Source organism: Prionailurus bengalensis, chromosome A2 (genome assembly GCF_016509475.1).
Source record: "Prionailurus bengalensis isolate Pbe53 chromosome A2, Fcat_Pben_1.1_paternal_pri, whole genome shotgun sequence".
NCBI classification, from domain to species: domain Eukaryota; kingdom Metazoa; phylum Chordata; class Mammalia; order Carnivora; family Felidae; genus Prionailurus; species Prionailurus bengalensis.
In genome coordinates this window covers 1,990,973-2,008,362 of record NC_057348.1, presented here as the reverse complement: position 1 = coordinate 2,008,362, position 17,390 = coordinate 1,990,973, and the positions used below count along the sequence as shown (strand labels likewise).

Below are 17,390 nucleotides of genomic sequence, written 5' to 3'. Positions count from 1 at the left end.
GAAGTATTGACATCGTGGGAACATTTCCTGGAATCTCTCTCAGCCCACCTGCAAACTGCAAAATTCTCATGGCTCCAACTCTAATTCTGTCTGCACTCCAACCTCCACATCATTGCCACTGCTATGATCCACCCAGAGTGATCCACCACCTTGGACGACATCACCATCTTGCTGTCTGTTGTCATGGTAATGGGTCCAGTGAGGCTGCCCTATCAGTTCATCTTGAGGGTCCACACCACCCACCACCAAAGTCAGTCTTCTTGGCTGAGTGGCACATATGACCCACCCCATCCTCTCCTCTCACATCTCCTGTGCCTCTTCCCCTCTCACTCTGCTGTAGACACAGCGGCTTCCAGCTGTCCCTTGGATATCCGGGGTCCCTTCCCTCCTTCGGAATGCATTCTTCTCCTGGGGCTGCTGTAACACAGTGCTACACACTGGGCGGCTGAGAGGACAGATATTTGTGGGCAGAAAATTGAGGTGGCTGGAAGCCTGAGATCAAGTTGTCTGCAAGGTTGGTTCCTTCTGAAAGTTCTGAAGAAGAATGTGTCCCAGGCCTCCCTCCCAGCTTCCAGGGGTTGCCAAAGAACACTTGCATTCCTCGGCGGGTAGACACATCATGCCAATCCCTGCTTCTGTCTCACATGGTCAAGCCCTGTCTTCAGTGCAGGCCTCTGTGTCCCAATTTCCCAGTTTTATAAGGACACCCATCACTGGGTCAAGACCTACCCTAATCCAGTGTGGCTCATCTTCCTTAAATGTACAAACACCTTATTTCTAGATAAGGCTGTATTTTGAGGTTCCACATAGACAGGAAATGTGGGGGTACAATACTGAACCCAGAGTATGTGTGTGTTTGTACTGCATATACCTTGTCATGAATTTAGGTATCAACTTCCAGTGTTACGTGAAATCATTACTTTACTGTTTTGTTTTCCTAGTCCTTCCAACCACATATAGAATTATCCCTCTAAAATATACATGTATGTTTCAGACTGTATGTACATATATATTTCAGACTGTATGTATATTTAAGAAATATATAATCTCCATATACCTTTTCTTTTTGTCCCTTCACTGTACTCCATTTTTCCATGCGACTGTGAAAGGTCAATAAAATTACGTAGATAATTATGGTTCTGCTGAATTATTTCATTGTGGATAAGGCTAACAGCCACTTTTCCCAGAATCCCCATATTCGTGGTTCTAGGTGACAACTCACCGGTGGTCTGAGTATTGAAAGTAGAGGTGAAGATGCCCTAGTCTAGTGTTGGGGTCACCATACAGATGGACAAATGCATAGGAGCTTATTTGCCAACAGCCTGCAGCCCAAGTTTCTAACTAGCAGCCTGTCAATCAAGCATGTACCAAACCAAACACTAACCTTTTCCCCTCCTATTTTCTTAGCAGTCTTGCCTTCCACTCATGTCTCTATGACCCCCCAAATACGGATCAGATTCCATGGTCAGAAAGCCACAGCTTTGGGTTTTCCACCCAGCCCCACTGTGTCCCCCGAGCCACTGATTTAAAGTCATGTTTCTTGGATTTCTCTGATGCTTTGACTCCCCTTTTCTTACCGTATTTGTGTAACATATCATTTGTATAGCAAGCACCCATTCTCTCAGTGATTGTGGAAGACCAGGCATCTTGATTCCAGGACAACAGATATAATGGCACAGCTAAAAACCACATGGGACTCTGACCCTCCACTGCCCTGTTGAGTGTCTGCACTGTTCTATCCTTCCGTGTGAGAAACGAGCACCTTCTGCATATCTCAGGTGGGATGTGGGAGATTTCTCTTACTTGGGAGTTGAAGCCAAGAATTCAGCAAGTGTTCACGTTTTATATTGTGATTAAAAACTGCGTGCACTTGTTTAGTCAAACACAAGTTTGTATGCATGTTGCCCGGAAGAAAACTTGTCAATCGTTTTTAAAAACCACCTGTATACTAACGAATGTAATTCTCTTTAACTTTTCATTGGCTGAGAGATTTTATCAAAATATCCCTTTGCACTTATGTAGTGTCAAGTCAGCCTTGCTATTTCTCATTTAGGACAATTCTTGGTTAATATTTTCATGCATTCTTAGTCATGGTACCAGCTGCACAGGATTTTAGGGATTTTTTCTTTTGGGTCGATATTTTAAATTCTTATATACTTACGATCTTTGTCATTACCGTGATTGTAACACATTACTAAGACTAAGGCGATGACTTCATCAATGCCCTCCACTCAAAGACCACCAGGACCACACCTGTCGGCAGAGAGGATCACAGTGGATCGGGACATTGGATGACCACAACTCATGAAGGTGGGCGGAGGTGTCGGTGTGAGGGACACAGTGTGACATGTACCGCGTGAGGACGTGTTCTGACATGACGCATGCAGACGTGTGACAGATGATGGGGGCGTGTGGGAAGGGCTCCTTTATTCTGGACTAGATGCCGTCAGGAGGTACAGGTAAGTTTGTGATTGGAGATCTTCACACTTCTTGTCTAGAAAGCAGGCGGGATGCGGTGCAGCTCAAACTATGAATAAAGAGGCAGCATGGGGCGCCTGGGTGGTTCAGTCAGTTAAGCATCCTACTTTGGCTCAGGTCATGATCTCCTGGTTCATGGGTTCGAGCCCCGTGTCGGGATCTGTGCTGACAGCTCAGAGCCTGGAGCCTGCTTCGGATTCTGTGTCTACCCGTCTCTCTGCCCCTCCCCTGCTCATGCTCTGTCTCTCTCTCTCAAAAACAAAATAAACATTTTTTAAAAATTTAAAAAAAGAAAAGAGGCAGCAGGCACATCAGCAAGAAGCAGGGAATATGTGGGGAGCTGTATGGACTGGACTCTATTTTTTAGCCTCTTTACACACATGACCATATCGTGGTCTTCATGTGCCTTGACGCATCACAGACAAGGGAGTGCTTCGTCCGAGGACAGGCGGGTGAAATGGTTTCTGCTCAGTGAATGTCACAGCCCAGTACCGAGCGCCGGGCCGGCTTCCGTGTCTGAGGCTATGACTGCCTCACTGACTGTGTGAACACGGACGTGCTGCTTACTCATATCCGGCAGTGTGTTAAATGTCCTCCTTAAGGGAACCCTGTCAGCACATATAAATCTAGTTGCTAAAATGCTATACTTTTTTTCCCCTCTCCTTGTATGAGTAAACTGAGGCCTATAAATCTAGGTGAATTTTTAGAGGGCACCAAGCATAGGAACAACAACAACAAAACAAACAACTCAGGATTATGATTCAAATTTATCCTTTCTTTCCCAGACTCTATACTCGGTATCAGGTGCTAAAAGTTGAGCCCCCTCTTATGTGCCACACAGTCGGCTCAAAGCAAGGCAATGTTTGCTCAAAGCACACAATTATATTCCATGTTGATCCAGGCACTGCAGACACTTGCCCACATGTCCTCACGCTCACTGCTTCCCAGCTGCCCATTTAGGCTCGTTCCCTTGGTGCCTCCCACAGTCACCCCATCTCTACGCACTGACTGTCCATCTCAGACCTGAGGATAAGGTTGTCTGTTGTCCTGGGCCTTCCTGTGCCCCCTCCTGTCATTGCCAAGACTGGCCAACCTTTAATGGCCACAGAACAGGTGCACCTTCAAGGCCTCTAAACATGTACTCAGTGGTTGTCCTGCAAAACTGCAGACTCAGAATCAGAAGGGCACTGCAAAGAAAAGGAACATAAATTCACAAACAAAACATCCTCTGAGTATTTGCAATTGTGAACTCTTTTTAGACAATGTTTAAAATCAGGGATTTCATGGTTTTTCTATGAACAAGCAAGAATCCCACATCAAATGTCACATACAGACTCTTTCCCACCAGTGCAGAAATTGCAATGTTGTTGTGATCCACACTTTCCATGTTGTTTACGTCAGTGTGTTGTCATCCCATGACAAGGTCATTTTGGTGAACTGAGGACAGTAGACAGGAAAGCCCATTCTGACCCTGGTTGGAATGATAAGACATAAGCATTCCTCTCTGCAGACTGCACAGTGTACAGGTATCTCTATTTTCCATTTATGCTACCACATTCCTGTACATTTCCTTTACTGTTTCCTTCCCCACATCCCAGTGGGACTGCGGCTCCCCTTACACACCATCTCAGAATGAAACCCAACCTGAGATACAACCGGACTACGACCATGCCTGGGGCCAGAGAAGCATCCCTGGAGGCCATCTGACACAGCAATAGAAACTGATTTATGTCAATTGGGGGCAGATCAACAGAAGTATCAGTGGTTTGAAGGAAAAGAGAAAGGCATGGCCCATTTTTCCTCCACTAGAATTAATACAAGGATACATTGATGGGTGAAACATTACCAACCAATTACCCACCCATCACAGGAAGAAACCTCCTGTTGAACACAAATAGCACTATTCCTAGTAAGAACAAGTAAGGAAATAAGGACATGTTTCCATTCTGATACTGATTTTCATGTAAACATCAAAGAGCTATTTGGAAAACACACATTGGGAACAGCATTTCCAGAAATTAATAGTGTCCTCAACGCAGTTATGCCTGGAGCTCCGCGTAAGAACTCATTCCCACCACAACTAAGACTCACCTCACCAACGACACTGTTCTAGTTGTTGACAGACAAGTAGGGAAGATGTGTGTCTGGCTCCCCATCCCACAATCTTAACCTGCAAGGCCAAGACTCCTGGTGTTCTTTGTCAAAGACCATTTCATAAGCAATATTGAGGTTTTCAAGATTAGGAGTGACAACGTCATTTTTATAAATAAAAAGTGGTAGTTGTAAAGGAGTTAAAGAAAATCACAGCAGAAAGCAAAATGTCAAAAGGTGTAAGTTTTGTGAGAACACAAAAGGGAAATAAAATAAAGGCAGGAGGCCAGCCGGAGATGCTCCTTGTTCAACCCTTGGCCACCTGCAGACTCAACAGGAAAAGACTTTACTGCCCTTACCCCATTGAGAAAACTTTCCCCTGCCCAGCAACAGTCTAGCCAATGAGAGGCTGTCACACCCCAATGAGACAGTCACAGCTCCGCCAATGAGAGATGGTGACAGCTCAGTCAATGAGAAGCCACCATCTTCAAACCGCAGTTTGCTCAAATGGACTTTTTCTGTATAAGAGCTCCTCCCCTCTCCCTACTCCTCCTTTGCCTATAAAAGAGCATCCTCTCCTTTGTTCTCAGGTCCTGGGGGTCCTCGGACCATATGGGGAAAGGCAGGTCCCCTGTCAGGAGGATATATGGTAGAGGCCATGCAGCTTCCTCACAGGCAAAGATCTCAGCAGACCCCATATTTCAGCCATGTTTGCTGGTATTGGAACAAGGACGTTAGGGGGCATGAGGGAGCAGTGAAACGTGGCGTCAGATGTATGTTTTGATTTACCATAGTCCCCGAACCACTGCTGCTACATGATAATGCTAAATTTTTCTGGGGCGGACTGGCACCAGCCACAGTCTCTGAGCATCTACAGCAGCACAGTCATGTGAACATTCCTGGGGGTAGGCTGGCACCCAGCCATTACTCAAAGATACCCTCCCCAGAGGGTCAGAGCAGGTTCAAGCCTCAGGGCCCTCAGAAGTGAGGGATTTGGAAACACAGCCCCATCTGAGATAAAATTCGGGAGGGAGGTGCTGCTTGGCAGGCTGAAGGCTTGGTTGCGGACAGTGTAGAAGCGGTGAGTGGATGGAAGCTGGAGACAAAGGAGGGATGCTTGGTTGCTAGTCGGCGAGAGCAGAGTTCTGATCCTAGAGACTGGGAAGCTGGGTGACACCATTTTCACCTCTTCTGAGCATGCACATACACTCATACATGTGACACACCAATCCACCCCCAGTAAGCTAAGCAGCACCACCTAGTGGAGTACAGAGCCATTACACCAAGCCCGGTCCAACTACACCAACCAAGCCCTAGAGGATCACCACAAGTCTCTCTGCCTGCTTAGTGTACAGACTATAAAATGCTTCATAGTTTGACTTCTAGGGAAACCAATGTAATTTCATTCGGATTTCATTCTGATTGCTGGTCCATCTATTCATTTTTTTCTTTTCTTATTCTTGAACAGAAAGAGAAAAAAATTATTTTTACTTTCCATTTTTATGAAGGAAGATTTTTCTATTTTTATTTTTTTTGTAAATTTTTAGTCTGTTTTACTTTCTTAATTTTATTTTATTTTACTGTATACATCCTTTTAAAATTTTTAAAGTTTTCTTTTTTCTTTCTTTTTTTTTCTATATTCTATCAAGCTCTTTCAACAACCAGATCAAAACACACTTAGAACCTAGCTTCCTTTACTTGACTTTTTTGTGTTGTTTTTAATTTTTAATTTAATTTTTAATTTATTATTTTTCTTCCTCTAAAATGACAAAATCAAGGAATTCACTCCAAAAGAAAGAACAGGAAGAAATGACAGCCAAGGACTTAGCACAGATATAAGTAAGATGTTTGAACTAGAATTTAGAGCCACGATAATAATACTAGCTTGGGGTGAAAAAAAAAATAGAATACCTTTCTGCGGAGATAAAAGAAGTAAAATATAGTCAGGACAAAATTAAAAATGCTATAATTGAGATGCAATCTCAATGGTTCCCAAAGCAGCAAGGACGGATGAAGCAGAGCAGCAAATCAGCAATATAGAAGACAAACATGGAGAATGAAGCAAAAAACAAGAGGGAAACTAAGGCAAAAGAGCATGATATAAGAATTAGAGAACTCAGTGACTCATTAAAAAGGAGTAACATCCAAATCATAGAGATCCCAGAAGAAGAAGAGAAAGAAAAGGGGGTCAAAGTTTTGTGTGAGCAAATCATAGTGGAAAACTTTCCTAACCTGGGGGAAGACAGACATCAAAATCCAGGAAGCACAGAGAATTCCCATTAGATTCAACAAAAACTGACCATCAACAAGGCATATCATAGTCAAATTAACAAAATATGCAGACAGGGAAAGAATTATGAAAGCAGCAAGGGAAAAAAGTCCTTAACCTATAAGGAAAGACAGATCAGGTTCGCAACACACCTAGCCACAGAAACCTGGCAGGCCAGAAAGAAGTGGCAGGATATATTCAATGTGCTGAATCAGAAAAATGTGCAGTCAAGAATTCTTTCTCCAGCAAGGCTGTTATTCAAAATAGAGGAGACATAAAGAGTTTCCCAGAGAAACAAAAACTAAAAAAGCTCCTGACCACTAAACCAGCCCTGCAGGAAATTTTAACAGGGACTCTCTGAGGGGAGAAAAGACAAAACAAAACAAAAACACCAAAAGCAACAAAGACTAGAAAGGCCCAGAGAACACCATCAGAAACTCCAACTCTACAGGCAATACAATGGCAATACATACCTATCTTTCAGTACTCACTCTAAATGTCAATGGACTAAAAGTTCCAATCAAAAGACATAGCGAAACAGCATGGATAAGAAAACAAGATCCATCTATATGCTGCTTACAAGAGACCCATTTTAGACCTAAAGACACCTTCAGATTGAAAGTAAGGGGGTGGAGAACCATCTATCATGCTAAAGGTTGCCAAAAGAAAGCTGGAGTAGCCACAATTGTATCAGACAATCTGGATTTTATTTATTTATTTATTAACATTTATTCACTTTTGAGAGACAGAGCACAAGTCGGGGAGGGGTAGCGAGAGAGAGTGCCAGAATCGGAAGCAGGCTCCAGGCTCCGAGCTGCCAGCACAGAGCCTGACACGGGGCTTGAACCCACGAAGTGTGAGATCATGACCTGAGCTGAAGTTGGACGCCCAACCTACTGAGCCATGCAGGTGCCCCAGACAATCTAGATTTTAAAATTAAAGTGTAACAAGAGATTAAGAAGGGCATTATATCATAATTAGGGGGTCCATCCACCAAGATCTAACAATTGTGAACATTTAGGCCCCTAACGTGGTGCACCCAAATATATAAATCAATTTACCACAAACATAAAGAAACGCATTGACGATAATACCATAATAGTAGGGGACTTTAACACCGCATTTACAACAATGGACAGAGCATCTAAGCAGAAACTCAACAAGGAAACAATGGCTTTGAATGACACACTGGACCAGATGGACTTAACAGATATATTCAGAACTTTTCATCCTATAGCAGCAGAATACACATTCTTCTCAAGTGCACATGGAACATTCTCCAGAACAGATCACATACTGGAACACAAATCAGCCCTCAAAATGTACAAAAAGACTGAGATCATACCATGCATATTTTCAGACCATAGAGCTATGAAACTTGAAATCAACTACAAGAAAAAAAATGGAAAGACAACAAATACTTGGAAACTGAAGAACATACTACTAAAAAATGAATAGGCTAACCATGAAGTTAAAGAGGAAATTAAAAAGTACATGGAAGTCAATGGAAATGATAATACCACAGCCCCAAACCTCTGGGATGCAGCAAAGGCGATCATAAAAGGGAAGTATATAGCAATTCAGGCATTCCTAAAGAAGGAATAAAGGTCTTAGATACACAACCTAACCTTACACCTTAAAGGGCTGGAAAAAGAACAGCAAATAAAGTTCAAAACCAGCAGAAGATGGGACATAATAAATATTACAGTGGAAATCAATGCTATTAAAATAAAACAGGCAAGCAAACAAACAGTAGAACAGATCAATGCAACCAGGAGCTGGTCCTTTGAAAGAATTAACAAAATTGATAAACCCCTAGCCAGATTGATCATAAAGAAAAAGGAAAGACCCAAATAAATAAAAACACAAATGAAAGAGAGATCACAACCAACACTGCAGAAATACAAATAATAAATGAATATTATGAGCAATTAGATGCCAATAAAATGGGCAATCTGGAAGAAATGGACAAATTCCTAGAAACATATAACTACCAAAACTGAAACAGGAAGAAATAGAAAATTTGAACAGACCCAAAACCAGTAAAGAAATTGAATTAATAATCAAAAATCTCTAGGAGCACCTGGGTGGCTCAGTTGGTTAAGCATCTGACTTCAGCCTAGGTCATGATCTCACCATTCCCGAGTTCAAACCCTGTGTTGGGCTCTGTGCTGACAGCTAAAAACCTGGAACCTGTTTCAGATTTTGTGTCTCCCTCTCTTTCTCTGCCCCTCCCCCATTCATCTCTCTCTCTCTCTCTCTCTCTCTCTCTCTCTCTCTCTCTCTTTCTGTCTCTCTCAAAAATAAACAAACACTAAAAAAAAAAAAAAATTCTCCCAAAAAGACAGAGTTCTGGGCCAGATGGCTTTTCAGGGGAACTCTACTAAACATTTAAAGAGTTAACACCTATTCTGTTGAAGCTGTTCCAAAAAACAGAAATGGAAGGAAAACTTCCAAACTCATTCTATGAGGCCAGCATTACCTTCATTCCAGAACTAGACAAAGACCCCCTAAAAAGGAGAGCTACAGACTAATTTCATTGATGAACACGGATGCAAAAATTCTCAACAAGATACTAGCCAAATGGATCCAACAATACATTAAAAGAATTATTCACCATGATCAAGTGGGATTTATACCTGGAATGCGGGGCTGGTTCGATATCCACAAATCAATGCAGTACATCACATTAATAAAAGAAAGGACAAGAACTACATGATCCTCTCAACAAATGCAGAGAAAGCATTGACAAAATACAGCATCCTTTCCTGATAAAACCCCTCAAGAAAGCAGGGATAGAAGGATCATACCTCAAGACCATAAAAGCCATACATGAGAGACCCACTGCTAATATCATCCTCAATGGGGAAAAACTGAGAGCTTTCCCCCTAATGTCAGGAACACGACAGGGATGTCCACTCTCGCCACTGTTATTCAATATAGCATTGGAAGTCCTAGCCTCAGCAATCAGACGACACAAAGGAACAAAATTCATCCAAATCGGCCAGGAGGAAGACATACTTTCACTCTTTGCAGATGATATGATTCTCTATATGGAAAACCCAAAAGATTCCACCAAAAAAGTGCTAGAACTGATCCATGAATTCGGCAAAGGCGCAGGATATAAAGTCAATGCACAGAAATCAGTTGCATTTCTATACACCAATGATGAAGTAACAGAAAGAGAAATCAAGGAATTGATCTCAATTTAAAATTGCACCAAAACACATAAAATACCTAGGAATAAACCTAATCAAAGAGGTGAAAAATCTATACACTGAAAACTTTAGAAACTTATGAAAGAAATTGAAGAAGACACAAAAAATGGAAAAATGTTCCATGCTCATGGACAGAACAAATAATGTTAAAATGTTGATACTACCCAAAGCAATCTACATGTTCAATGCAATCCCTATCAAAATAACACCAGCATTCTTCACAGAGCTAGAACAAACAATCCTAAACTTTGCATGGAACCAGAAAAGACCCCAAATAGCCAAAGCAATCCTGAAAAAGAAAACCAAAGCTGGAGGCATCACAACCCCAGACTTCAGGATGTATTACAAAGCTGTAATCATCAAGACAGTATGGTACTGGCACAAGAACAGACACTCAGATCAATGGAACAGAGTAGAGAACCCAGAAATGGACCCACAAACATATGGCCAACTAATCTTTGACAAAGCAGGAAAGAATATCCAATGGAATAAAGACAGTCTCTTCAGCAAGTGGTGCTGGGAAAACTGGGCAGCGACATGCAGTAAAATGAACCTGGACCACTTTCTTACACCACACACAAAAATAAACTCAACATGGATGAAAGACCTAAATGTAAGACAGGAAGCCATCAAAATCCTTGAGGAGAAAATGAGGCAAAAACCTCTTTGACTTCAACCACAGCAATTTCTTAGTCAATATGTCTCCAGAAGCAAGGGAAACTAAACCAAAAATGAACTATTGGGACCTCATCAAGATAAAAACTTGGAAACAATCAGCAAAACTAAAAGATAACTAATGGAATGGGAGAAGACATTTTCAAATGACATATCAGATAAAAGGTTAGTATCCAAAATCTATAAAGAGCTTATCAAAGTTGAGCATGAAAAAATGCTCAACATCACAGAAATACAAATCAAATCAATACAAACACAAATCAAAACCACAATGAGATACCACCTTAAACCTGTCAGAATGGCTAACATTAACAACTCAGGCAACAACAGATGTTGTCAAGGATGTGGGGAAACGGGAACTCTTTTGTACTGCTGTTGGGAATGCACACTGGTGCAGCCACTCTGGAAAACAGTATGGAGGTTCCTCAAAAAATTAAAAATAGAACTACCCTATAACCCAGCAATTTCACTACTAGGTATTTATCCAAAGGCTACAGGTGTGCTGTTTCAAAGGGACATATTCACCCCAATGTTTATAGCAGAGCTATCAACAATAGCCAAAATATGGAAAGAGCCCAAGTGTCCATCAACAGATGAATGGATAAAGAAGATGTGGTGTGTGCATATACACACACGTATACATACATACATACATACATACATACATACATACATACAATGGAGATTACTCAGCAGTCAAAAAGAATGAAATCTTGCCATTTGGAACAACATAGATGGAACTACAGGCTGTTATGCTAAGCAAAATCAGTCAGACAGAGAAAGAGAAATATCGTATGACTTCACTCATATGTGGAATTTAAGACACTAAACAGATGAACATAGGGGAAGGGAAGCAAAAATAATATAAAAAGAGGGAGGGGGGAAACATAAAAGACTCTTAAATATAGAGAACAAACTGAAGGTTGCTGGAGAGGGTTGTGGGAGGGGGAGTGGGCTAAATGGGCAAGGGGCATTAAGGAGGACACCTGTTGGGATGAGCACTGGGTATTATATGTAGGGGATGAATCACTGGATTCTATTCCTGAAACCATTACTGCACTATATGCTAACTAGCTTGGATATAAATTTAAAAATAAAATAAGAAAAGTCTCACTTTTTACTGACAGCATATGCAATCTCTCCACACAAAAATTTTAAAAAGTGTAGCTTCTGGTATTATTACAAAGAGCCAGGATTTTGGAAGAAATCTTCTTCAAATGTAAGCACTCCATCCACCTGCATCCCTCCACCTGGTCTTTCTGACATCCTCCTCATTCCCAGTGACAGGGCTCCAGGGAACCACAGGGGCTCTTCCCAGCTGTCCGTCTTAATCAGCTTGTGGAACCACCTGCACATTGGGAATGAATCTCTGTCCTTGTTGACACCAGAAGTACACTCTTGGTCCCCAAACCCCTGCTGTAATGCAGCCCCTGCCTGGAAGGATTAATATAGTTCCAGTATTTTTTTTTGGGGGGGGGGTGTCTAAAAAAAATCTGAAAAAATTCCTGTCTGTGAGCCTATTCCTTTTGTCCAGGACATTTGCGAGAAACTCACCGTCTTTTTCTCCTTTCTTCCTCCTCTATTCACGTGTTAGACAGAGATTTCTTAGAACAGGATCATGACAGAATTTCTTTCCTCCAAAAGGGAGACATAATTCTAAACTTTGACAGTAGTAATCAGATTAACCAACCAGGGAGATCAAATGACCCTTGAACACATTTTATCAGCTCTATCTCTGAGGCACTAGGGTGGAATCTGGGGACGCTAACCATTTCTTTCAACTGGATCACCTACCATCGTCTTTCTGGGAAGCATCCTCAACTGATATTGGCAGAATCGCAGTGTAGCTGCTATGAATATAAAATTGTATTTTTCAAACCCTCCTGGCAGAATGGAATGAGACAATATACTACAAATAAAGAGGCTCTTCAGGGCATCAGGCCCATCCTAAGAACAGAAGGCTCAGGTGCTCAGAATCCCCTATACAGTTTCCTGTAGTGCCTCTTTCACTTGGCAGAACCTAATGGATGATAACGGATGTCTGTCCAAGACGTCTCAGCAATAAATAACATCTTTATCCCTCCAAGCTCTGTTGTTCTTAAGCCCTATTGGCTACTGGCATGCACTGCCACTGAGAGCAAATTCTTCAGACCACATTTGGATCCAAAGAAAACTCATGACAGCTTAATGCTGACCCGTCCCCTTTTGACTCCCCATGGCATTTTACATGCCACTCCTCTAAACAATAAAGATTTTTCATAGTTTACTGATGTGTTTTTTTTTTTTAAAGGAGGAAAACAGTAAATATTAGGTTGGGTATGCTTTTGCAAATCCTTTTTTTTTTTAAATTCCATTTTATTATTTTTTTACATTACCTCTACACCCAGTGTGGGGCAAAAACCCACAAGTCCAAGACTAAGAATTACGTGCTCTACTGACCGAGTCAGCCAAGTGCCCTGCAAATCCTTTTAAAGGTATCAAGGTGGCAATACTTTTCCCTTTGACTGTCCAGCCCCATAGGATGTTACATACCATTACATGACCAAATATCATAGTCAAGGGTAAAACCACATGCATTTCGTCCCATAGTTGGAATGACTTTGGGGTACCTCAGAACTGTGGAACATTATGGAAACAGCAAGGGTTTTTTTGTTTTTGTTCTTGGTTTTTTGGGTTTTTTTCTTACCTCTATTAAGGATAAAACCGAAGGGGCTCCTATGTCCAGAATTTACCAAATACCATATTTTGGTCGACTGATCTGGCTGATATCAAGGGAACTGGTCTTTCCAGACACCCCCTGGGGGCCAGAGGAAAGCACCCCACTGGTATTTCCACCACAATCACTGCTTTCGGAAATAAGCAGGCAAACCTGAGTCATGGTCCAAAGGGATATCCCCGCGCACTGAAGAAAAAGTTCTCAGTCAGAGTGGACATGCAGGGCTCTCTCTGCCAGCAAAACAGCACCAGGAGCAAACTGCATAGTCTTTATTTCCTGTTCGCCAGGAATAAACATCAAAGAATGTCAAAGCACGGGAGGAAAACACAAAGAGCCTCTGGACATAGACCACACACACATCCGGTATTTACATGAAAGCACGTAGGGAAGATGTGCGGTTTTGAAGACTGCCAGACGACTACAGTGGGTCTGTTCCCGAACTGGCTCCTGGGAGATCATGGGACTCTGGATCTCACAGGGCTATCGGTGGACAGCCTTGAGCCCAGAACATCGCTGATGTTTCAGCATTTACCCCATTCACTTTCCCAGGCCTTGCAATCCACTCTCAAGAAATAACTGCACAAGGGATGTTCTTCTAGGTCATAATTTGGAACAAAATCAATCTAAGAACTAGTGCCAGAAAGATAAACCAATATCAGAACATTATTTTTTTTTCCCAACGTTTATTTATTTTTGGGACTGAGAGAGACAGAGCATGAACGGGGGAGGGGCAGAGAGAGAGGGAGACACAGAATCGGAAACAGGCTCCAGGCTCTGAGCCATCAGCCCAGAGCCCGACGCGGGGCTCGAACTCCCGGACCGCGAGATCGTGACCTGGCTGAAGTCGGACGCTTAACCGACTGCGCCACCCAGGCGCCCCTTGAACTTTAAAAATTGAAGAAAAAGGGGTGCCCAGGTGACTCAGTGGGTTAAGTGTCCAAGTCATGATCTTGAGGTTTGTAAGTTCAAGCCCCGCGTTGGACTCTGTGCTGACAGCTCGGAGGCTGAAGCCTACTTCAGATTCCGTGTATCCTTCTCTCTCTCTCTGCCTCTCCCCCGCTTGTGTGCTCTCTCTCTCACCCGATCTCAAAAATAAACATTTTTGAATTTTTTAAAAATTGAAGAAAATGAGAAAATTGATGTGAAAATATAACTTTTAATAACAAAGACTGAAAAGACGAGTAGACACAGAATCAGGAAATTCCAGTATCCGTAACAGAGGACAGAAAAGAACTTTCAACAATGAGGGGTCTAACATCATGAAAACTTATGAAGAACATTTTGGAATGCATATAATTCAAGACTTTTTTTGTAAAAGTATATAAAGGTGTTAAGTACACACCAACAATAGACACATTTTTATCACCTCTAGGTCCAAAAGACATTATAATGGGAAAGAGACATGTTGTACAAAACCATGTGATTACTTCAAGTCTGAGGTAACATCTAGGTTGTACAGATATAGAGGACAAAGAAGGCCACTTAAAACCATCAGTGTTCATATCAGTGAGATGAACTAGGAATTCATACACTTGGGATCCCAGTCAAGGAAGAGGCACCTGGAAAGTCAAAGCCATATTCACAACAATGAAAAGATTTCTCTCCTGCCTGAATTTTCATGAACAAAATACATGAAGTTCTATACCTGAAGTTTTCCCAAAATTGTGTGCATTCAGGATCATCTCCGTTGTACTGACTCGCATTTTCAAGAAGATTTGAAAGGAGGGATGCCTGGGTGGCTCAGTCATTTGAGCATCTGACTTTGGCTCAATCACGATCTCACGGTTCATGAGTTCAAGCCCCACATCTGGCTCTATGCTGACAGCTCAGAGCCTGGAGCCTACCTCAGATTCTGTTTCCCTCTCTCTCAGCCCCCTCCCCTGCTCACGCTCTGTCTCTGTCTCAAAAATAAACATAAAAAAATATTTGAAGGAAAAATAAATGCTTTCCTACAGTGTGGCTTTGCTCACAGATTCCCGGACAGGCTTTTCCATGGTGCTTAAGTGTGTAATGTTTCACATTACTGTGCTTGCACGTGTGTTCTCGAAGGGCAGAGGGACAACTGAAGGCTTTCCCACAGAGCGATCATTCATAAGGTTCTTCTGCCCAGGTCTACGAGACACTGGAAGGTCTTACCAGAGTCCTTGCATACAGAGGCTTAGTGTCCACTGTGCAGCCTCACGTGTTCTTGAAGGAAGCGGTGATCTGTCAAGGTCTCTCCCCAGGGTGTTTCTTCATATGCGCTCGAAGAGATGAGGAGAACTTGTACACCTTCCCACACTTCTTACATTCATAGGATTTAATGGTGCTGTGTGTCCTCAAATGACTTTCAAAATTTTGCAGCTGACGGAAAGCTTTCCCACACTCTATACACTCAAAAGGTCTCTCCTCAGCATGTGTCCTCATGTGTGCTCCCAGGTTTGAGGGAGATGTGAAGGCTTTCCCACAGTGCTGACATTTACAGGGTTTTTCCCCAGTGTGTGTCCACGCATGTATCCGTAGGTCTCTGTGATACCTGAAGGCTTTCCCACACTCCTGACATTCATAGGGTTTCACTACATTGTGTGTGGTCATGTGATGTTCAAAAGGTTGATGCTTCCTGAAAGTTTCCCCACACTCCTTACATTCCAAGTGTCCGCCCACTGAGTGTCTTCTCGCAGTATGTAGTATGAGGGTGTGGTGTCGAATAAAGGCTTTTCCACAGTGCTGACATTTATAGGGTCTCTCCCCAGTGTGTTTCCTCACATGTTCTCGCAGGCATGAGTTATACCTGAAGGCTTTCCCACACTCCTGACATTCATAGGGTCTCTCCCCCGTGTGTATTGTCACGTGCTCTCGCAGATTCCCAAGATATCTGAAGGCTTTCCCACATTGTTGACATTCATATGGTCTTTCCCCAGTGTGTGTCCTCATATGCACTCGCAGGTCTGTGTGGTCCCGGAAGGCTCTGCCACATTGCTTACATTCATAGGGTTTCACAGTACTGTGAGTGGTCATGTGACGTTTAACATGTTCATACTTTCGGAAAGATTTCCCACATTCCTTACATTCATAGGGTCTTTCCCCAGTGTGTGTCCTCATATGTACTCGCAGGTCTGGGTGATGCTTGAAGGTTTTGCCACACTCCCGACATTCATAGGGTTTCATTACATTGTGTGTGGTCATGTGACGTTCAAACTGTAGATGCTTCTTGAAAGTTTTCCCACACTCCTTACATTCCAAGTGTTTGTCCCCTGTGTGTCTTCTCCTAGGTACTAGAAAGGACTGCTGGCCAGGGAAGGATTTCCTACAGGGCTGATATTTATAGAGTTTCTCTGGAGTGTGAGTCCTCACATGTTTCTGCAGGCCTGACTTACACTGGAAGGCTCTCCCACATTCCTGACATTGATAGGTTCTCTCCCCAGTATGAGTTCTCACGTGATGTGTAAGATCAGAGTGACACATAAAGGCTTTCCCACACACGTCACATGCATGGGCTCTCTGTACACAGTCATTTTGCACATGACCCTGAAAAGAAGAAATGCAAGTGAAAGCTTTTCCACATTTCTTGCACTCTAGAGATTTTTTACTACTCAGACTCTTTGTGTATGTCTCTGATGCTCTCCCGGTGTCCTGACCTTCGTAGGGTTTCTCTACAAGGTCTGCACCCACCTGAGTGCTGAGGCTTGAGACAGAGCTACAGGCCGGCCCACATTCCTCACAGGGACTAGATGTGAGTCCTGGGTGAGATCTTCCCAGAGTCCCTAGAAAAAAACCATCTGTGAGGGCTTCCCTACACTTAGCGCATTCACAGGATTTGCCTCCAGTGGGACAGCCCTCATGCACAGTAAGACTTGTAATCGGGTTCGGGGTTTCTCCACATGGATCTCCTTCAATACGTTCACAGACACTCTCCACCAAAGGACTTCTGTTCAAAATAGGAAGGTACATGGTTAGGGAATAA

At 42.7% G+C, this 17,390-nt stretch overlaps 1 protein-coding gene across 4 annotated transcripts in view; it reads right to left on the bottom strand.

Annotated features, from left to right (window-relative positions):
• The window catches only part of LOC122486663 (zinc finger protein 77-like), an 84,137-nt gene that overhangs the window by 43,592 nt on the left and 23,155 nt on the right, over nucleotides 1–17,390 (bottom strand). For 2 of the 4 annotated variants that reach the window (XM_043586090.1, XM_043586091.1), the window contains exon 4: nucleotides 15,298–17,354. The exons of 1 other annotated variant lie outside the window; for it this stretch is intronic. In XM_043586090.1, the coding sequence (XP_043442025.1) occupies nucleotides 15,656–17,354 (1,699 nt within the window). In that variant the 3' untranslated portion in view covers nucleotides 15,298–15,655. Of the gene's footprint in view, nucleotides 1–15,297; nucleotides 17,355–17,390 lie in introns of those variants that run through there. One more of the 4 variants, XM_043586093.1, reaches the window with a different exon arrangement.